At 47.0% G+C, this 18,598-nt stretch overlaps 1 protein-coding gene across 1 annotated transcript in view; it reads right to left on the bottom strand.

The window, feature by feature from the left end:
* The window catches only part of KIF13B (kinesin family member 13B), a gene marked incomplete at both ends in the record, with an annotated part of 153,036 nt that extends 135,234 nt beyond the window's left edge, over window positions 1-17,802 (bottom strand). The window contains one exon of the mRNA XM_080709861.1: window positions 17,748-17,802. Coding sequence (XP_080565987.1) covers window positions 17,748-17,802 — 55 coding nt within the window. The remainder of the gene's footprint in view (window positions 1-17,747) is intronic.
* Between the last annotated feature and the right edge of the window lie 796 nt (window positions 17,803-18,598).

Raw genomic sequence — 18,598 nt, 5'->3', positions numbered from 1 at the left:
GTGGTGGCGCACGCTTGGGAGGCGGAGACAGGAGGATCGCGCAGGTTCAAAGCCAGCCTCAGCTACTGAGCGAGGCTCTCAGCAACTTAGTGAGACCCTGTTTCCAAATAAAGTATAAAATAGGTCTGGGAGTATAGCCCGGAGGTAGAAAAGCCCCTGGGTTCCACCCCAGTGCCACACACACACACACACACACACACACACACACACAGGATTGAAAAGCTATTCATAAGCCATATACCTCATAAGGGACTTGCATTCGATACATAAAGAGCTCTTACACTTTAGGAATCAAAGACAGTCTGGTATTTAAGTGCACAAAGAATCAGAATACACATCTCTCAAAAAAAAAAAAAAGAAATAAAAAATGCCCAGGAAGCACAAGAAAAGGCGCTCAACATCATTAGACCCTGGAAAAATGCAAACCCAGACTACAAGGAGACCCACTTCTCACCCACTGGGATAACTATAACCAAAAGCAGAATAACAAACGCTGGCAAGGATGTGGAGACATTACTAGCAGGAATAAAAAATGATGCCGTCACGGTGCAAAACAGTTTGGCAGTTCCTGGAGAGGTTAGAATTATCATATGACCCAGCAATCCCACTCCTTGGTATGAATCCAAGAGACAGGACAAACTATGTCCACACAAAAACTGACACATAAATGTTCACAGCGGCATTTTTGGATAAGATAGAAAAAGTAGAAACAACTGAAATGTCCACCAAGTAATGAGTGGATGAAGGCGATGTGCCCAGGGACTGGAACATTATTCAGCCCTTAAAATGAGGGACTGATACAGGCTCCAACCTGGATGAAGCTACACTAAGTGAAAAGGTCAGCCACAGTTGGGAGCAGTGGCAGGGGCCTGTTTCAATATAAAAAAGGGCTGGGGTGTAGCTCGGAGGTAGGATGCCTCTGGGTTCAATCCCCAGCACCAAAGAAGTCACACGCACAAGAGCATGTACTATGTGATCTCACCTAGCTGAAATGTCCCCCATAGGGACATCTACAGAGACATAAACAGAGGAGCGGCTGCTTAGTGCAGAGCCATGACTACTCTGGGATGTACTGTCTTTTGAGGGTCTTGAAAATGTTTTCAAATTGACTGTGCCGGACAAGCATAAGCTTACTAAAAAACCCTCAAGTGGTTGCATTGTACGAGAAGTGAATTACATCTCAATACAGCTGCTTCAATCATGCTTATGTTCTCCTATTTCTATATTTGTATATATTTGTCTGACCCAAAGTATGAAACTCTTTCTGCTTGCCTCATCAGCACTGCCAAGAGATAAGGTCTAAGAAAAGGGAGCGGTATGTTAGAGTCATTAGCGTTTCCCAAAGAACTTGGCCAACGGTCAAAGTCAGCCCTGTTACAAAGCATGTGCACCAGGAAAGGTATCTCTTACAATTCACTCTAACTTACATAACAAATGTAAAACAAAGCAAAAATGTCCCTTCCTTGGCTGGCCACAACCTAACTTTTCTAGCGCCAGTTCTACGAAAAGGGAGCTCCTCCCTGGGCCTGTTTATCATGGACAGCATCGATTTTTATTATCCAAGATATACTTGAGAAGTTCAAAGAAGTCAGTGGGTGGGTGGTCTTTCTTTTAGCTAGTAAATTGTCAGGCAAAGAAAATCAAAAGAAAAATTCTACAGTTGATTTTACCTGGGTGGGGAGATCTAGCTCCCCAAAGGGGGCTCTGTTTACCACGGTTGGCTACCTTTAAGTCTATTTGTAACGCTGCTTAAATCTCAGCCTTTACTCACTGACAGAAAGGTTGCAAGAAAGTCTAAGCGACCTGCAATCACTTCCCTGCCCAGAGCTCAAGAGCCTTGCAATCATCATTGGCTAGTTCTACCTCATGGTAGCTGACTACATTGTGTTAGCTGGCCCCTTATGAGCAAATGTATATTACACACAAATGGATCAACTGTCCGGAAATTCTGTGACTCAGAATGTACTATCTTACCACCCACCACAAAGCTAGTGGTTAGTTTCTTGCAAGTCTGGTCTGAGCGGAGGAGGTGCATATTTACTTTTATAAGAATGTAAACCTGAAGCCAGCGTGGTGGCGCGCTTGTAATCTCTGTACTGGGGAGGCTGAAACAGGAGGCTTGCAGGTTCGCGGACAGCCTCCGCTACTTAGTGAGGCCCTCCACAACTTAGTGAGATCCTGTTTCAAAATAAAGTATAAAAAATGGGCTGGGGTGTAGCTCAGAGGTCGAATACCCCTGGGTTCAATCTCCAGGGACACACACACACACACACACACACACACACACACGCATGCTGAAAAAACTGAGTCCTAGTAAAATATTTTCCCCACAAAGAGTGCACTACCTTCATTTTATTTTTATTTTTTGGTGGTCCTGGGGTTTCTGGAAACCCTTCTACCTTCAGGCTACACTCCCAGACCTATTTTATATTTTTTTAATTTGGAAACAGGGTCTCTTAAGCCAGCGAGGCCGGCTTCAAACCTGGGAGATCCTCCTGTCTCCGCCTCCCAAGCACCGGGATTACAAGCGTGCGCCACCACGCCCGGCCACTACCTTCATTTTAAATGACCTTGAACTGAGACAAGGTCCAGACATTTTCCTTCAACACTTGTAATGCTCGCTCCCCATCCTCCTACGAAAAGGGAGCTCCTCCCTGGGCCTGTTTATCATGGACAGCATCAAACGCAACAAGTAATTCAGAAGAATTCAAGGACACGATTAAACATTAAATGGTAACTGGGAAATCCTATACAACACAAAGAATCCCCTAATTATGAATGTATCTAACCTAAACTCATTTTTGTCCTGACGATGACGCGTAAAAATACCCCTACATCTAACACCCATCACAGAAGACCTTTAATAAATAAGCAACTATCTTCGTTTCTTTGTTAGCTCAGTGTTTATAAGACAAAATTGCCACCCATCCTTGTTGAAAGGTGAACAGGTATTAAGAGAAGGCTTTCACAAGACTGTTTAGAGTATGTAGGGGTGAGCCGGGCGTGGTGGCGCACACTTGTAATCCCAGCACTTGGGAGGCTGAGACAGGAGCATCACACAGGTTACAGGTTCAAAGCCAGCCTCAGCTACTCAGTGAAGCTCTCAGCAACTTTGTGAGACCCTGTTTCCAAATAAAGTATAAAAAAGGTCTGGGAGTGTAGCCTGGAGTTAGAAAGCCCCTTGGTTCCATCTCTAGTACCACAAACAACAACAACATCAACAACAAAAAGACTAGGTAGGGGTGCAACATGTAGGTACATACCCAAGCCAATAAACAGTGAGGTTTGAAGAGAGTTTAACAGTCAGATGTATGAAAGGCATTTTAATATAAAATACTTTAGCTAGTAACACTCAAATGATACTAGTTGGTTGAATTCGGTATACTGCTACAAGATCCTAAATATAACAATCTCCACTCAAAGCTTTTCATTTTCCACAGCTTAGAAAGCCATGCAGTATCGAAATTTCAGTTTTATAAGCCAGGCACAGTGACACACTCCTGTAACTCCAGGGCTTGGGAGGCTGAGACAGGAGGATCACTTGAGACAGGACACCAGGATCATGTGGTAACTTGGCGAGATTTTGTTTCAAAATAAAAAATAAGATAGGGCTGGGGGTGCAGCTCAGAGGTAGACTAACTGGGTTCAATTCCTAGTATCACAAAAAAGGGGGAGGGGAAATAGCTACAAATTTAAGCCTTAAATTTAATCTGGAAAAAAATAACAAATACATACATGCCCCACCAAAAGATAAACATCTTCCTCTCAGTTTAAAACAATTCTTAGATGGTTGTGGTGGCGCACGTTTGTAATCCCCGCGCTTGGGAGGCTGAGACAGGAGGATCGCGCAGGTTCAAAGCCACCCTCAGCTACTGAGTGAGGCTCTCAGCAACTTAGTGAGACCCTGTTTCCAAATAAAGTAGAAAATAGGTCTGGAAGTATAGCCCGGAGGTAGAAAGCCTCTGGGTTCCACCTCCAGTACCACCAAAAAAATAATAAAATAAAATAAAATAAAATAAAAATACATCAATTCTTAGCTTAAAAAGATAAGAACTTGGCTGCTATATACTGCCATTATAAAAATAGCACTAAAGTGCCATATTCCTAGCAGCTTTAGTCACAATGTCCAAAGGTGGAGGCAATCCAAGTGTCCATCATTACATAGATGGATAGACAGAATGTGTTGTATACATACACTGGAACATCCTTCAGGCTTTAAAAAGGTGAGAAATTATAGGGCGCGGTGGCACACACCTGTATTTAGAAGATAGAGCACAGGTTTGAGGACAGCCCTGTTTCTAAAAGGCTGGAGGTGTACCTGGGAGGCAGAATGTCCCAGTACCCCAAAAGGTGAGGAGTTCTGGCACAGTGCCAAATCACGAATGACGCTTAAGGACACGATGGGAAGTGAAATCGGCCAGGCCAAGGGGACACTTCTATGAGCTGTCGGAAAGCAGAATGGTGGGTGCCACTGGGTGGGGACGAGGGAGGGCGGGGATTCGGTGTTTGAGGATGGTGGAGTTTCAGTTTTGCAAGGTGAAAGGTTCTGAACAAGGGTGGTGGTGACGGTGACTCAGCAAAGTGGAATGTACTTCCTGGTACTGAACTGTCCACTTAAAAATGGCCAGCACTGCACTGTACGTGTTGGCTGGGCATGTAGCTCAGTGGTAGAGTGCTTATCTAGCATGCTCGAAGTCCCGGGTTCGATTCCGAGGACTGCTTAAAACAAACAGATTGTAAGTGTTATGCTGTGTACACCCTGGCACAGTAAGAAAGCGCTGAATACTCGACATTATCATAGGTAACACGAGGGCGACGGTTATTCATAGTGAAGCTGAAAATAATGAGACTGGGATTTAATTAATCCTATGTCTGGAGACCAGTTCATAGAGTACTCTAAGTTTATGTTATGACTACCCAAGATTACTGTGCTCAAAACCATGCATGTTTTGAGATATCCAGAAGTCCTTAAAAAGGAAGAAAGAATCAAACAAAGACAGAAGGAAACTCACTAACATTAAAGGTCCACTGTTAGCTGGGCGTGGTGGCGCACACTTGTAACCCCCGCACTTGGGAGGCTGAGACAGGAGGATCGCACAGGTTCGAAGCCAACCTCAGCTACTGAGTGAGGCTCTCAGCAACTTAATGAGACCCTGTTTCCAAATATATATATATATATATATATATATATAGTAGGTCTGGAAGTATAGCCTGGAGGTAGAAAGCCTCTGGGTTCCACCCCCATTACCACCAAAAAATAAATACATAATAAAAAAATAAAGGTGCACTGTATTTCCCACACAGGGTGCCTTTCCAGGTCAAATGATGAATATTAAAATTCCAGCAGCTGACTGGGTGGCTCACTGAGCCAGCGTGTTAGTCACCGTGTAGACACGAGCAATCACTTGGAACAAGTCTTTCTTCCATGTACAAATCAGCTGTGGCTCCCACCCCAATGACTTCACGGTAAACACAGGCAGGCGGGCCGGGAGACTCCTCTGCACAGCCCAGCCCCATCTGGGGAAATCTCATTCCCCATGCGAGCAAAATAACTGACTTGCCCATTTACTAATGTGCTTTTACAACTCTCCAGAAAACTGACACTAATTTCCAAACCAAATCTATTACCCAGAAACATAGGTGTACCTTCCTGTACCTACCAGTCATGTCCTAAAGCACTAACTATAATTTATTCTTAAAGTCACCAGTGTCAAGTGAAGCGTGGTACACACACCTGTAATCCCCGCGCTTGGGATGCTGAGACAGGAGGATTGCACAGGTTCGAAGCCAGCCTCAGCTACTGAGTGAGGCTCTCAGCAACTTAGTCAGACCCTGTTTCCAAATAAAATATAAAATGGGTCTGGGAGTGTAGCCCTGAGGTAGAAAGCCTCTGGGTTCCAGCCCCAGTACCACCCAAAAAAACCCAAAAAACAAAACAAAACAAAACAAAAAAAGATCTCAAAAAAGAATAACCAAGTCAGAGGATTCACAGTCCCCAATTTCAAAACTAACTAGAAACTACAGTCGCCTAGACAATGTGGGCTGTTACAAAGACACAACGATGAAATTCAGATCAATGGAACTGAACTGGAAGAGAATGTATCCGTGGTGCCAAGACAACAGAGTGGGGAAGAAGAGTCTTAACAAATGGAGCTGTGATGCCTGGATGTGAAGGTAGACCCCACCTCACACGCACTCAAAAATCAATTCCACACGGATGAAAAGATCTAAATGTAAGAAAACTGTTAGAAGAAAACTTAAGCGTAAATTCACATGACAATGGCTTATGTCATGGCTTCTCAATACAACACCTAAAGCACAGGCAACAACAACAAAAAACAATTTGGACTTTGTCAAAATTAAAAATGTTTTGACTTTGTGCTTAGCTGGGTGCAGTGGCACATGCCTATAATCCCAGTACTTAGGAGGCTGAGGACAGGAAGATGGCAGGTTTGATGCCAGCGTGATAAGAAGATGCCCAGCATTATTACCTATCAGACAAATGTAAATCAAACCAGCCACTAGGGTGACCAAGATCAAAAAGGGAAGCCAGGTGTGGTGGCGCATGCCTACAGTCCCAGGACTGGGAGGCAGAACTGCAGGTTCGTGGCCAGCCTCAGGGACTCAGAGAGGCCCTCCGCAACCTACTTAGACCCTCTCTCAAAATTTAAAAATAAAACAGGGCAGGGGTAGAGTTCAGAGGTAGAATATCTCCGGTTCAATCCCCAATACCACAAAAATAATTTTTTAAAGGAATATAAGAGATAGAGGCTGGTGAGCGCACTGGTGCTTGCCTAGCATGCACAAGGTAGGGGTTTGATCTCAATGCTGCAAAAAAGGAAAAGGGTGTGGGGGTGGGATAACGAGGTCAGCACGCGGCGCAGAGGCTGGAGCCTTCAGGCATTGCTGGGGGAACTGGAACGGTGCAGTCACTCTGGAAAGAAACTGAGCAGTTCAAGTTAGAGTTACTAGATGACAGAAATTCCCCTCCTGTGTACAAGTGCCCAAGGAAAAGAAAGCATGTGCACGTAAAAACGTGTCCACAAATGTTCATATCAGCATTATTCAAAACAGCCAAATGGAGGCAGCAGGCTGAATGCCCATCAGCTGACAGACGGGTCAACAAAATGTGTCATATCCACATAATGGAATATTCTTCAGATACGAAGAGAATGAAGTATTGATCCATGCTACAACACGGATAAAATCTAAGTGCATTATGCCAAGTGAAAGAAGCCAGATACAAAAGCCCGCAAGTTATATGATTCCACGTATATGGAATGCCAGGATGGGTAAATCCATAGAGACGGAGAGCACATTAGCGGCTGCCAAGGCCCAGGGGAGGGGAGGGCGCAGAGTGACGGCTAATGAGCCCGGGGTTTCTCTGGGGTGAGGATAATGTCCTGAAACTGGATAGTGGTGATGGCTGCAAGACTGTGGCTAGGCCCCAGAGCCACTCAGCGCTCACTGTAAAGAGAGGAGAGCGGACGCAGTGGCACGTGCCTGTCGCCCCAGCTATCAGGAGGCTGAGGCAGGAGGATCAGGTGAGTCTTGGGGTTCGGGTACAGCCTGCGCAACATCAAAGCCCATCTCAGAAAGAAAAAAGAATAATCCCCGTGCTTGGGAGGCGGAGACAGGAGGATCACGCTGGTTCGGAACCAGCCTTGCTGGCTTAAGAAACCCTGTTTCCAAATTTTAAAAATATATTTAAAAAATTAAAATAGGTCTGGGAGTGTAGCCCGGAGGTAGAAGGGCTTCCAGGAACCCCAGTACCACCAAAAAAAAAAAAAAAGAAGAAGAAGAAGAAGTAGTAGTAGTAGTAGTAGTAGTAAAGGAAAAATTTTAAAAAGAAAAAGACTTAAGAATGGCCACACTGTCCATGATAAGATATAAAATATGATTAGATTTTTCCAACCACATTTCTACACATTACTCTGAAATCCCAGCTCATCCCAACCTTCTGGTTTTCAATTTCCTCACATTCTACCTCATTAAAAACACTAAGCCCTCTAGGGCTTACCATGACAGAATAATCCTCTTCTAGATTTAAAAAAAAAAAAAAAAAAAGTCCCTCTCTATTGGCTATTTCTGTGTACAGCAAGGCTCAAACATCTCCCAGACTTTAAAAGAACAAGATTTTAATTAAAATTAAAAGGAAGCCAAGTGTGATGATGCATAGCTATAATCCCAGTACTTGGAAGGCTGAGATAGGGGAATTGCAGGTTCAAGACCAGCCTCAGCAACTTACTGAGACTCTCGACAACCTAGTGAGACCCTGTTTGCAAAGGCGGTGGAGGTATCAGGGGGTGTAGCTCAGAGGTAGAATGCCTGAAAATTAACCACTGGCCAAGTATTCTATCTCTGAGCTACACCCCCGGCCCTACTTTATTTTTTATTGGGGACGGGGTCTCACTACGTTGCTGAGCATTCCACTAGTGGCTGAGAGTTTCACTAAATTGCTGAGGCCGGCTTGAATCTGCGATCCTCCTGTCTTAGCCTTCCAAGTACTAGTGTTAGAGGTGTGTACCACCACGCCCAGCCCTCGGTCTCAGACTCATATACGCAACAGCCACAACAGCTGTCTGGATCCACCCATCTGGCTGCATTCATCCACCCTGGCTGCACAGTCTGTTGGGATTGCTCCAGGCTCGCACCGTCATTCACAGTGGTACACGCACGAGGCCCCGAGGCGCTGACTACAGACTGCTCGAGGGCCCAGAACAGCACTCATTCCCCACACCTCCCTGCTAACGCCTGCCTTACCCCACTGCCGACGTCAGGTCACGACGCCAGCTTCACCAAGTCACCCCAGTGAGAAACCGCAGTGGATTCTGCAACCCTGTGTCCCCCAGGTGTGACGCACCCCACTTCATTCACAGCACCCATCTGACTGGTCCACGTCACCCGTGGGCTCGGCGACAGGAGGAAGCGCTCTGCCGCCTGCTGCCCCACTCACATCCCGGCCCCAATGCTTTCACCCATAATCCACCACTATCCGCCAGAGGAGGTGACGCACGCCCGTTGTCCCAGTACTTGGGAGGCTGAGACAGGAGGAGTGCAGGTTTGAGACCAGTGTGGTAACTTAGCGAGACTGTTTCAAAATAAAAAATAAAAAGGGCAGAATAGATAGCTCAGTGGTAGAGAACCCCTAGGTTCAATCCCCAATGCCACACACACATACACACACACTTCACAATCATCATGAAAGTGTGTACCTAGTCCTCATAATGAACTCACCTCTGCCCCTCTTGTTACCTCTAAGCCCCTCAGGTCAAAGCTCATGACTTAGGCTTCTAATGTACCCTGCACCGCTCGGGTCCCTTTTAAAGGTCATCATATGCATGCAGCAGTAAAGACAGGTTTTAATAGCATGCTCCAAAATCAGTGTTACGATCCTAGGATCTTTTTTTTTTTTTTTTTTTTTTTTTGGTGGTACTGGGAATGGAACCCAGGGGCCTTCTACCTCCGGGCTACACTCCCAGACCTATTTTTTTAAATATATTTTATTTGGAAACAGGGTCTCTTAAACCAGCTGAGGCTGGCTTCGAACCTACGCGATCCTCCTGGCTCAGCCTCCCAAGCGCTGGGATTACATGCGTGCGCCACCACGCCCGGCGACAGTCCTAGGAACTTTAAGTAACCTTTCTGAGATGGTGCTAAATATAAGTTCTAACAGCCCTTTTCCAAGTTTGAAGAATAAAATAATTTGTAAAAGGCACTGAACTCAGTGGTGGTGGCTAATCCCAGCTACTTGGAAGGCTGAGGCGGGAAGATGACACATCACAAGGCTAGCCAGGGCGACCTGCGAGACGCGGCTCAGAATACGCTAAGAAGATCTGAGGATACAGCTCATAGCAGAAGACTACCTAGCACTGGTGAGGCCCAGGGTTCAATCAGAAGGGAGGGAGGGAGGGAGGCGGAGAGGACCACTCTTATTCTTTTCTTCAATGAACCCTGCCGAATTGGATGGATTCATGAACATCATTTTCTAACGCTCTCCCCGGCTGCAGAAAGTGAAAGCCCAGCACCATTAAGTTATGGATCCGTCTCCTTTCATAACTTCCCCAGAAAGCACGCTGCTCATCTTTGACACTTTTTTTAAAGTACATTCTCTCTTGAAAACAAGGAGAACCAATCAGCAAGCACAGAGATCAATAAATCCATTTCTACTCCATAAACACCCCGATTTGTCTTCTTAAGTAATAGTTTTGTCTGTGGTTTCTCCCATCCTCAGAACTTAATGGCAAAGCCAGGTACTACCGTCTTACGGAGGAGATGGGGCACAAGTTTATGCCAATTTCAACAAAACTGGGTATAATAAGCATGTACCTTCACAGAAAGCCTCTGGCCCTGTGTGTATAAACCCAAATTTCCGTCACCCCATTGACAGAGATAAACAAGGCTGTAAAGGATGCGGTCCATGCACCATTAGCATTTTGAGCAGATGCCAGTAAACAAGTAGCCTTTGTTTCGGCAAATACTGTCAGAAATTTCCACCAGAGCACCCTTAGCTCCACATCTGTTAAGATCTCCCTGCAAAAGCTGGAACCACCCAGCCCCCCAGCACAAGAGGCCGGCTCCTGCATTCCCGAGGACCTCCCTTTCCCCGGTGGCCTGGATTGTTTAAGCTTTGCCCTTTCTCAGTCTTACCTGGGCTTTTGATTCCTGACTGCTGACTTGATTCTGATCAGACTCCTTTGGGTTCTCATTTCATGTGGGCTCCATTATCACCACGTGTTCTTTAACTCCTACCCAGCAAATCCACCTAGGTTTCCAATCTTATTTTGAATCTGGTTATCTCCCCCTCCTCCTCCTCCTCCTCCTCCTCCTCCTCCTCCTCCTCCTCCACCACCACCACCACCACCACCGCCGCCGCTGCCGCTGCCGCCACCTCCTCCTTTTCTTTTGGTACTGAGGATGGAACCTAGGGGCATTCTACTTCTGAGCTACATTTCCAATCCTTTTTTTTTTTTTTTTTTAAACAGGGTCTCGCTAAGTTGCTGAGGCTGGTCTCGAATCTGTGATCCTCCTGTCTGAGTCTCCCAAGTACTGGGATTACAGGCATGCACCAACTTTGCCTGGCTTCTCCTTCATGTGTGTGCACATGAAGATGTAGAAAGCTAAACAGAGACAGGTGTGGTGGTGCACAGTTGTAATCCCAGCATTTGGAAGGCTGAGACAAGAGGATCGCGGTTCCAGGACAGCCTCAACTACTTAGTGAGGCCCTTTGCAACTCAGTGAGACCCTGTTTCAAAATAAAGAGTAAAAAATAGGGCTGGGGGTGTAGCTTGGAGGTAGAATGCCCCTGGGCTCCATCCCCAGTACTGCAAGGGGGGGGGGGTGAGAGGGAGAGAGGGAGAGAGGGAGAGAGAGGGAGGGAGGGAGGGAGGGAGGGAGAGAGAGAGAGAGAGAGAGAGAAGCCATGTGAGCCCAGCCTTCTGGCTGTGCTAGCATCCAGGCCCCACTGCCACTGGCCTGGTGGCCCCCTCCCCTCCCCTCCCCCAGTGAGCCCTACACAAGGCCGTTCCTGTTGGTGCCTCCTCACACCAAGAGCACCCCAGACAGCACCCTGGGAAGCCAGACCTCCTCCTGCCAGTGTCCAGGAGCAGCACGCACTCACGGTCGGTCGGCGAAGTCCTTCTTCCCCCAGCCTGCAGCGCTCTCTCTGCACCAAATTTCTGCACCGCCCTGACACTCGCTCACCTGGCACCTACCAACCAGCAGGTGGCTCTTGTTGTTTACATTTTTATCTTATCTTTTCACAGGACGGTCATTTCCTCATGAGCCATAAAGCACACTGAGAAACTACATCAATACTTGGCAACACGAAGGTGGTTTTAGGACCTAAAAGTCTAACAAGAACAATTTCACTACTTCATGATTCTTTCTAGCTCTGGCCACTTCTGCCTGCCTGTGCCCCTCTGTCTCCTCTCAACCTCTCAACGGTACTAGGGATTGAACCCAAAAGTATTCTACCTCTGAGCTCATCCTCAGCTCTTATAATGTATTTATTTTTGAGACAGGGTCTCGCTAGATTGCTGAGGGTCTAAGTTGCTGAGAATGGCCTTGGACCTGCGATCCTCCTGTCGGAGCCTCCTCAGTACTGGGATCACAGGCGTGCACCACCATGCCTGGCTTCTATCTACATTTTTACACAGTAATAACCACAGCAGTAGATTCAAGCACAGTTACACCAAGGACCTCACTTTCTGCTTTCCCACATAGAAAACCGCCTTCCTTGTCAAATGGTGTGGCCATCAGCACTTTCAACGACTATGTCACAGCGATTACAGTCTGCACAGAGATACCAGACAATGATCTACGAAAGCCCTGACTCTATTACACGTTCTGACATACTTCTTTGCATCTTTTTTCCCCCTCGTTTTGCAATACTGGGGATTGAACCCAAGGCTGCTCTACCACTAAGCTATATTCCCAGCCCTATTTTATTTTATTTCTTTTGAGACCTGGTTTTGCTAAATGTCAGAGGCTAGCCTCAAACTTGTGATCCTCCTGCCTCAGCCTTCCAAATAGCTGGGATTGCGGGTGTGCACCATCCTGCCCAGCTTTCCATATGCTTTATATATATATAATTTATTTTGGAAGTCAATCTTCTACATATTAAAACATGAGTAGTCCCTTGATTACTGATCCCAAGTGGGAAGGAAAAATAAAAAAAACTAGAAACCTGGCACGCACTCAATAAATGTTCGTTTAGCTATTAAATATTTCCTAAACTACCTGAAGTTATAAGACATCAAGTTCCTGGAGAGCTTCACTGATCTAATTAATAATGTCAACTGTGCTTGTAAACCTTTCCACTCATGTAGTAATTGTCCAGGTGGACAGGTGTTCTGTACAGTAAATGAAAACACACAGGATTAGCTGCTGAGCTGCCCTGTCTGAAAGATGACCTCAGAAAACAAGTGAGACCTGGGAACAGAACCTCCAGCTCTTAAGGCAGAAGTTTACCCCTTTCCTTTAGCCGTTTAGCTTCAGATTTCAGTCGAAGAAAAGCAAAACTAACAGTTGCAATGTTAAAACTAGGTAAAATCACGTATGCATGTGAGCATAAACTGGGTCGGATATAAGAAAAGTTGTTAAGATGGGGGAGAATTTGTTGGCCCTTTCTATTTTTTGTCTTATTAGTACAATGTTAAAATATATAACTAGAGAGCCAGGCGTGGTGGCGCACGCTTGTAATCCCCACGCTTGGGAGGCTGAGACAGGAAAATCGCACAAGTTCAAAACCAGCCTCAGCTACTTAGTGAGGCTCTCAGCAACTTAGTGAGACCCTGTTTCCAAATAAAATACAAAATAGGTCTGGGAGCTGGGCATGGTGGCGCACGCTTGTAATCTGAGCATTTGGGAGGCTGAGATCGGAGGATCATGGTTTGAGGACAGCCTCAGCTACTTAGTGAGGCCCTCTGCAACTCAGTGAGACCCTGTTTCAAAATAAAGAATAAAAGATAGGGCAGGGGATGTAGCTTGGAGGTCGAATGCCCCCCGGGGTTCCGTTCCAAGACCCGCAAATAAAATAAAATAAAATAGGTCTGGGAGTATAGCCCAGAGGTAGAAAGCCTCTGGGTTCCACCCCCAGTACCACACACACACAAAAAAATTATATATATATTTCTTGACAAATTAGCCATTATACTTGCTATTACTGAACTAGAGCCTGCTGCAAATAACTGTTTGCCAAGCCCACTTACAATTTAGCAGGAAGCCTGAAACATTATTACTTCCATGGTAAACATTAAATAATAAAACAACCAACCACCTTAGAACTCAAACACCTAGGCCTTGTCAGACACTGAATCACAGAAGGAACTTAATGAAACACCAGAGGCTTCTGGAACTCTGCAGATTTCTCTCAAAAGATAGCTAATGTAGCCGGGCGTGGTGGCGCACGCTTGTCATCCCCGCGCTTGGGAGGCAGAGACAGGAGGATCGCGCGGGTTCGAAGCCAGCCGCGCGCGCTGGCTTAGGAGACCCTGTTTCCAAATAAAAATGTAAAAATAGGTCTGGGAGTGTAGCCCGGAGGTAGAAGGGCTTCCAGGAACCCCAGTACCACCAAAAAAAAAAAAAAAAAAAAAAAAAAAAAGATAGCTAACATAGCCGGACACGGTGGCGCATACTTGTAATCCCAGCACTTGGGCGGCTGAGACAGGAGGATTGCAGGTTCGTAGCCAGCTCAGAAACCTAGTAAGGCCTTTTTCAAATAAGAAATTAAAAAAAAAAATTAGACTGGGGTATATCTTGGAAGTAGAATGTCTCTAGATTCAACCCCAATACCAAAAAAATAAAATAAAAGATAGCTAATGTGATTCCAAATATCAACGTCTATAAATAAGCAAAGTACATCACAATGGATTTTTTTTTTTAAAGTGGGGATTGAACTCAGGGACAGTCTACCTCTGAGCTACACTCCCAGTTCTATTTTATTTATTTTTAAATAGGATCTCGCTCGGTTGCTGAGAGCCTTGCTAAGTGGCTGAGGCTGGTCTCAAACCTGAGACCCTCCTTCCTATCAGCCTTCCAAGTATTGTGATTACCGGGTATGCCACCACGCCCGGCTCACAATGACCCATTCTAATCCCTGTCCCCACCGTGACTTCTCAGGCTGCTTCTCACATTTACCTGCTCTGTCAGGAACAGCCAGGGCCAAGCTGACTTCTTGCCACAATGAGATGCTATCAATGAATATATTAATTTTCCCAGAAGTAATGACTGTTCAAAGTCAGGATTCTTTTTAAAATTATCAGAAAGGAATGATTCTTTTTTAGCCTTTTTATATGAATTCTAGTTGACTACTTAAAAATCACTGGCTATAGCCGGGAGTGGTGGCGCATGCTTGTAATTCCAGAGCTTGGGAGGCTGAGACAGGAGGATCACAAAGGTTTGAAGTCAGCCTCAGCTACTTAGTGAGGCTCCCAGTGATTTAGTGAGACCCTGTTTCCAAATAAAAAGTGTAAAATAGGTCTGGGAATATAACCCGGAGGTAGAAAAGCACCTGGGGTTCCACCCCCAGTACCACCACCAAAAAAAAAAAAAAAAATAAGAAGATCACAAATTCAAGGCCAGCCCAGGCCACTTGGCAATTTCCTGTCTCACAACTAATTAAATAAATAAATAAATAAATAAATAAATAAATAAATGGGCTAGGGACTAAATATCCATCAATACACATCACTAACCTTCAAATCCACTGTATTTTGTTCTATCATCTTTAGATGTATGTAAAGAGCTACTTCATGAAGAAGTTTAGAAAGAGAAACAAATCCAATTCTCTGTGGCAAACGCTAAAGAAAGACGTCCACGTGAAGAAATGGAAGGCCCGGTAAGAGGGGGCGCTCCAGGAACACAGGGCGCAGTTTACTAAAATGAGGCGCTTCTATTTATGGCCGATAGAAGCCACATGTAAACACTCGTTTTGAAATGAGTTCACCCCAAGGACAGATCACTTCCACTACACAGCTAAAATGCTCATCCTACACGCACTTCAGAACACTGGCCGTTATTGTGATCTTATCGGGGCCACTTTACATCATTTACAAGCTATATAAGAAGGAAAGAGGGGGGCGAGTCCCTAAAATCCAGTGGGGAAGACACAGCGGAGGGGGAAGGAAGGGCTTGAACTATCCGAGCTGAGTCTTTCTGTGGTTAGCTGGCTCTTTTGGGCACTGACATTTCCAAGATTTGTGTGAAAAGGAAATTTTAAGAATGTGCTGAGACCATTCTTTCAGAATCAATTCCCAGTTAAGTGGTATTTCATTTGGCTTGATTTTTTTTCAGCTTTTTGTTGTTGTTGTTGTACTGAGGATTGAACCCAGGAGCATTCTACCTCCTAGCTATGTCCCCAACCCTTCTAGTGTATTTATTATTTGTTTGTTTATTTATGTATTTATTTTTGTGATTCTGAGGTTTTAACTCAGAGGCATTCTACCTCCATGCTACACCCCCAGCCTGATTTTACTCATTTGGAAACAAGGTCTCACTAGGTTACTGAGTTGCTGAGGCTGTCCTCAAACTTGCAATCCACCTGTCTCAGCCTCCCAAATACTGGGGTTCCAGGCATGTGGCAGAACACCCAGCTTTGTGTTTTTATTTTGGAACACGATCTTGCTGAACTGCTGCAGCTAACCTCAAACCTGTGATCTTCCAGCCTCAGCTTGCTTGGTTTTATAATCATTGTGATGATAATAAACTTGAAGTCAACTAAAGAGGCCGAATATTTAAAAACCGAAGATTCTGAAAACCTTTAGAGTTCCAGCGAAGTTACTTCATATGTCAGAGGAAGGAACCAGGAAGGCAGACTGGAAAACTCAAATCATGCACAAACTGAGAGCTTAAAAGCAAGCGCTTGGGGGAAGACTCACCTGGAAGTCTCAAGTAGCCTTAGCAGGGACAGGTGGGCAAACCGACTCCAAGAGAAGAGAGAAACCAACTTCCAACAGAGAGCCAAACCACGTGATCATGTGAGCAGCTCAAGGCACGCAAGAAAGAGCAGAGAAGGAAAACAAACTATCATCTCTACAGAGAATTAAATGCTTGATTGTGAGCACCGAAGCTATGCTTTTTAAAATACAGCTTGAAGCCGGGTGTGGTGAGGAACTCTTGTAATCCCAGTATTCAGGAGGCGGAGACTGGAGGATCCTTGTTTGCAGACAGCCTTAGCTACTTAAGGAGGCCCTTAGCAACTCGCTAAGACCCTGTTTCAGTAATAAAAAGACTAAAAAAATAGGGCTGGGGGTGTAGCTCGGAGGTACAATGCCCTTGGGTTCCATCTCCAGTACCACACACACACACACACACACACACACACACACACACACACACACACACTACAGCTTGAGAAATGATTCTGGTGCTTACACTCGATTCTGATTAGTAAAGAGTCTTATCAATTGCAAAGTAACCTCCTCCTGGGACTGTAACAGTGATCCCAAAGGCAAGACCTTGTACACAAAGTGTTTTCAAGCCAGGAGTGGCGGCGCTCGCTTGTAATTCCAGAACTTGGGAAACTGAGACAGGAGGATCGAAGGTTCGAGGGCAGTCCCAGCAAGCAGTGAGACCGTCATCGACCTCGCAAGACTCTGTTTCCAAATAAAAATGGGACTGGGGGTGCAGCTTGGGAGTAGAATGCCCCTGGGTTCAGTCCCCAGTGCCAAAACTAATAATAACAATAAATAAAGTGTTTTCGACATAGGATCTCATTTAAAGGAACCTGCCCAATCACGCCACCGGTGGCAAGACCCAGCCCACCTCCTCTCCGGACCCGGGGTTGGACTTCACTCCATCTGACTGTCGAAAAAAATGATTTAAATGTGCTGGGTTTATCTACTTTCTCTGTCCTCCCTACAGGCTTCGGAGAATGTCTGAAAGATACAATTTCACAAGAATCTTGGCACCTAAACTATTTATTGTTGAGAGATGACGAATAGGACTCCAAGCAAGCAAAAGGAAAAAAAAATCTCTCAACAGTCCGAACACACACACAAAAAGTAAAAGTCGTCTCTCTCGTCCACCCCACCGACGGGCTCGGGCTCGGGCTCGGGGGGCGCAGGTTCGAGTCCTCCGGCACCCCCGCCCGGGCGCTGACAGCTGGCGGGGGCGCGGGCGCGGGCGCGGGCGGAAGGCCGAGTGCGCGCGCTCGCGGTGCGCGCCCCCGCCGACCCCGGACGCCGGACCCCCCACGGCGGCCGGGCGCGCGCCGGGCACCTGCCCTCGCGGCGGGCGCCTCTCACCTCGTCGGTTCAGGGGCCGCACCCGCACCGCCACTTTCACTTTGGAGTCCCCCATCCTGCGACCGGGCCGCCGGGGCGCGCGATCGGCTTCCGTGTGCCCGGCCACCGGCAACATTCCGGGGCTGGCTGGCCGGCGGGAGGGGGCTGGGGGCGGGGCCGGGGCGGGGCCCTGGCGGTGATTGGCGGAGCCGGGGCGGGGCCGGGGGCGGGACCCTGGCGGTGATTGGCGGGGCCGGGGCGGGGCTCTGGCGGTGATTGGCGGGGGCGGGGCGGGACCGGGGGCGGGGCCCTGGCGGTGATTGGCGGGGCCGGGGCGGGGCCCTGGCGGTGATTGGCGGGGCCGGGGCGGGGCTCTGGCGGTGATTGGCGGGGCCGGGGCGGGGCTCTGGCGGTGATTGGCGGGGCCGGGGCGGGGCAGGGGGCGGGGCCTGAGCCGCGCGGCATGACGGGAACTGTAGTGCGGTGGACGGGGCGGGGACATGTGGGCGCCGTGCTGGCTTCAGTGGACGCCCTGTCTCTGCGCGGTTCCCGCTCATTTGTACTGCTGAGACTTCGGCTGTAGGTGAGCTGGCCCCTCACCTGAAAGCCCTGCTGCCTCTTCCTACGCCTCTTCCAATCTCAGGCTCTTAGCTCAAAGGGTTTCCTACACCAGCTGTGCGGGCACCTGCCTGTAAACCCAGTCCAGGGCTTAGGAGGCGAAGATAGGAGGATCTCAGGTTAAAGGCCAGCAAACAGTCATTTAGTGAGACCCTCCTTTCTCTTTCAGAATAAAATAAATAAATTAAAAGGCTAAGGTGTGGTGGCATAATAATCCCAGTACATGGAAGTCTGAGGGACAGGAGGATGACAGG

This window comes from Muscardinus avellanarius (assembly GCF_963383645.1).
Source record: "Muscardinus avellanarius genome assembly, chromosome: 14".
Taxonomy (NCBI): domain Eukaryota; kingdom Metazoa; phylum Chordata; class Mammalia; order Rodentia; family Gliridae; genus Muscardinus; species Muscardinus avellanarius.
This window is presented reverse-complemented; position numbering and strand designations above follow the sequence as displayed.